General features: G+C 40.7%; 1 protein-coding gene across 1 annotated transcript in view; it reads right to left on the reverse strand.

Annotated features, from left to right (window-relative positions):
• Window positions 1–156: 156 nt before the first annotated feature.
• Window positions 157–4,287, reverse strand: part of Ms4a6a (membrane spanning 4-domains A6A) — a 10,745-nt gene continuing 6,614 nt past the window's right edge. Inside the window, exons 5-7 of the mRNA XM_005369667.2 lie at window positions 3,446–3,646; window positions 1,528–1,629; window positions 157–699 (exon numbers count right to left, since the gene is read on the reverse strand). Of these exons, the coding sequence (XP_005369724.1) occupies window positions 604–699; window positions 1,528–1,629; window positions 3,446–3,646 (399 nt within the window). The 3' untranslated portion in view covers window positions 157–603. The remainder of the gene's footprint in view (window positions 700–1,527; window positions 1,630–3,445; window positions 3,647–4,287) is intronic.

Genomic DNA, 4,287 nt, shown 5'->3' on the forward strand with positions numbered 1-4,287 from the left:
CCTTTCCCATGCCTTTTTTTTTTTGATTGGAAGGTAACAAGGGAATATCAAAATAATGTGTTTATGTATAACAGGGGTCTTGATCTGTGCTTAAAGAACCCCCCCAAAAAAAAACCCTTACAAATAGATCACAAAATCAGAAAAAAATGTTTTATTTAGGAAGAAATAACATGTACAGTTCTTGAGACTTCATTGTAGGTCACTTGATTCTACGTACTAACGAATAAAATTTTTATGATGAAAGACCCATGCCAGCACAGGAATTTTCAACTCAAAGATCATAGGGTAGCTATTGTAGTTAATTGAAGGGAAAAAAGAAAATGTTGCCCCTTTGTTCCGCCAGACCGACTGAAACATTCTGTTAATTTTCCAAGAAATATCTGGGGCTCTTTGGCCACTATTTGTAGGTCTGAGCTTTGGCTGAAGGCAAAGCCATGAAAATCAAGTGTGTCACTGAACACACCTATTCAATACATTATTGATAATCAATTTTTAGCAACTATATTTAGGAAGCTTAAGCATTGCTGCCCTGTGACGGTTTGATTTTCTGGATTATCTTGAAGATCAACTCTCTGCTGTGTATTTCCAACTTTGTTTTTATTCTTAAGAAACTAATCTTTGCTCATATACAGGGTTACAAAGTGACTTTGATTCCATGCCGGATTCATTATTTGCATTACGAGACAGGAAAATCACATTCTAGAATAAAGAAAACATTCAGTTTCAGACTACAAATAAATATATATGATACACACACACAAGCATTTATATACATATGCACATAGGAAGGTAGATACATAGACACACACACACACATATATATATATGATAAAATTTCATTCATACATAGAACTTATAGATGTTCCAGGATGAGAATAGCACATTATTAAGTTATGCACATATTTGATGTATATCATCTAATCTTCATTTTAACATTCTAACTAAGGATTTGGTCAGAGCACAACTATTGGCTCCATTATTGAAGACATGCATTCAGAGCTGGCTGAGAAGGGGTACATGCAATTATTAAACATCATTGACTTAACATCTTTGATGCAAGAAAAATTTAAGATCAGAAGGAAGGAAGTAGAGCCTAAGATGCTGACTGAATGCATTCAAGTGTGTCATTGGTCTTTACCAAGTCAAGGTTTGTAATGAGACTAGTCTTTGTAGGAAAAAGTAGCCCTACTTAGAAGGGAGGTAGCCAGGCTCCAGCATCCTGAACACAGGCAAACTCGGCATAATTTCAGGAAATACATTTAACTTCTCAGAGCCTCAGTTCCTTTGTTTGCAAACGGGAAGGAAAGAAGCAGGTGATGTGTTAGGGTCACCTGTTTTCATGTCCAGATATTCCTCGTCAGCTACTCAATCGCCTTCTACCCCTTCATTTACTGCTCTATCTTACTGTCCAAACGCCCTGACGTTAACGTCATGGTGACTGATTTTCCTGTGTCATTCATGGCAGCAAAGGGCAGCACATCCTAGAGGAACAAAGACAAGATTCCCAGAGGCCTCTAGCATACTCACCCGAGAGAAGTCAGAGTGACCCTCTTTCCACCACAGCATGGCAGCGAGCATAGCCAGGCCAAGCTCCAACACACTGAAGATCAGCATCAGTGAAAGGACTCCCTAAGTTCAGGAGAGAGAAGTTGGGGTGACTGAGCCAGCAGAAGCCTTGGTGGGAAGTGACTATAGAGAGGAAACCATCTCCACCGTCAGAGAGTGAAGAGAGGACACCATGAAGAAGGGAAATGGATCCCTCCAAACCCAAGCTTAGATCAAGGCCTGAGCTCTTCATTCCCTGAGGGGAAGTGGATGGAAGCCAAACTAAACCAAAGCTGTTTCAAGCCACTGCTTCTTGCCTGTCTTGGGCAGGGTCCCTGACTACACTGTTCACTCAGCGAGGGGGCAGAGGGGGCAGAGGGGTGTAGTGAGAGCCAGGACAGAGTCAGGGGCTCCTGCTCTTGGCTCTCCTAGGTTGGGCAAGTCTCTGCTTTTCTGTCTTCTGTCTGCTCACTTCTTACACGTGTGTCATAATTCATCCACAGAGACTAGTGAGGGTTAGTGAGGTTCTGACAGTGCAACACCTTTGTAAAAGTCAGCATCGATAGAACCTTCTTCCTCGGGGTGTGTTTCCTTGGCCTTCTGCGTGATGATAAAAGGCAGAGAAACAGTCCAGTTTCTACAGTCTGTAACATCACAAACCAATTCGAAGAAGGGCCTAGGTTAATAACACACAGCCCATGACTTCTGTCCTGAGGTGTTCTTAATGAAGACTGCTTGACTTTAAGGAAGATGAATGCCATTCTGTAAACTTTTCCTTTGTCCACACACAGGTATGTGTTGGAGCATGCCTCCGTTATCTAGACACTGTTCCAGCAAATATATTCAACCCATTCTCTGTATTACAATGTAAAACTGTCCCATCATGCCCTTGTACTTTGTGGTCCATGCAGATTCCTCTTTAATGCTTCAGGTTTCTAAGTCAGGCTTAGTTGCTCCAGATATTAATTTTCTCCCATTGTTCTGCATCTTATTTGCATATACCTTTTCTTCTCGTGGTTTCTTAATTAGGGAAGATACACTGAACCCAGCTCAATAAGGGTCAGAGACTCTCTGGTCATTTTCCAGTTTTTTTCTATCTTATTTTTATTGTCATAAGGAAATGAAGATTTTTTTTTCAGTATCTTCATTGTTATCTTACTCTATTTTCTCTCTATGCAATGAGGGTCAAATGTATGTCCTTGGATGTTCGAACTACAGGCATGTTATTCCTGTTTTTATACTGCGTTACTTTCTTCCAGTCAAATGGAGTTCCGTCACATCTCTGTCAGTCACTCTTCTCCTTTTCTCTGAATTTCTTTTATCCTCATCTAGTAATCTCGTCTCTTTAAACTGTACTGAAAGCAGCAATGAGCTTGCCTCCACTCAGGCGTGACCCTGGTTACTGTGATCACAGGTTGGAGTAGAGGCCCTGGCATATAATCCTGCCCTTCCCACACTCCATCTCTCAGTTCTTGGCTGAAGTTTGCTCGCCCACTTCACCCCTGGATCACACTCATGTACCTGGTTTCCTCGTTTGTATCTCCACACCACCTGAGCCTTTCAAGTATATTTTGCTATCTAAATTCACCAATCTGGGTCAAGGCTCTTGGTCTCTCATAATTTATGCTTTTAAATTTGATACTTTTTTTTCAATTCTTAAGAAACTCTAATAACAGTATTTACAGTTTCATCACCTATAATATTTGGTAATTTTCCTTTGATTCCTTGCTTTTACCATGTAACTCATATTCTAGATTTTGAATTCCATGCTTATTACTTTGGTTATTTATACGTTTATTTTATTCCCTAAGATGTCAAACTAGACAAAGTGAAAGGATTTCAAAAACTAGGGGAAGACCACTCTTTTCCAAGAGCTACGTGAGCCTTGAGGAATACTCACAGTCAGAACATTCTCGGTGCTAGAGCAGTCGTTGTTGTTGAGGGGACGGCGGTAGAAATAATGCTCGGTTGGTCTAAGAAGTTTGCTCTGCTCACACTGCTCTGAGGCAGGATGCAAATCAGCCAGGCTGACAGAGAGGATAACGATGCCCATGAAAGCAAATAAAATACTCAGGATGTTCGTAATCAGGCTGCCCTCTACCTGAAATGAGCAACAGGCTTCATTCATACCTCTTTCCCACAAAGTTGAGCCAATTCTCTTTATTAGTCTTTCTTAGCAGCTGAAAGATTAATGATTTGTTTCTCCATCTCCCTAACTCATAGTTGTGATCACTAGAAAGAGGAGAGGCCGTAGTTTTTTTTTTCCTTATTTATCCTAGGCTCCATTTCCTAGATGTTATTTGATCAGATCACTTTAAACAACCTCTATCATTTGTATTGGCCCTACAGAATGTCTAGAAAAATACAAACCAAAATGTAACTGGTAATTGTGTGGATGAATAGGATTACAATGAAAAAAAAAAAAAAAAACCCCCCGGAAAAATCAACCATCACCCATGACTTTTAATGGAACCCCATAATGCAAAACTGGAAAATTCTCAAGACATTGGGAGCAAAGGAGGAGGTGCAGATACCAGGTGTGTTCCCTGTCCCTCAACATTGTCAGCACTCTAGTTTGGATTTGATATGGTCTGAGACCCACATATTAAAGACCTGATCCCCAGGCAGATGATGCTGTGAGATCTCAGAACATCTAGGAAAGGTGATTATGGGGACTCTTTCTCAGTGTCAGGTAGACTTTGCAGTCTGAAAAGGCTTAGGATTGGCTGTAACTGGGGCCAC

This window comes from Microtus ochrogaster, unplaced genomic scaffold (genome assembly GCF_000317375.1).
Source record: "Microtus ochrogaster isolate Prairie Vole_2 unplaced genomic scaffold, MicOch1.0 UNK56, whole genome shotgun sequence".
In the NCBI taxonomy this organism is placed as follows: Eukaryota; Metazoa; Chordata; class Mammalia; order Rodentia; family Cricetidae; genus Microtus; species Microtus ochrogaster.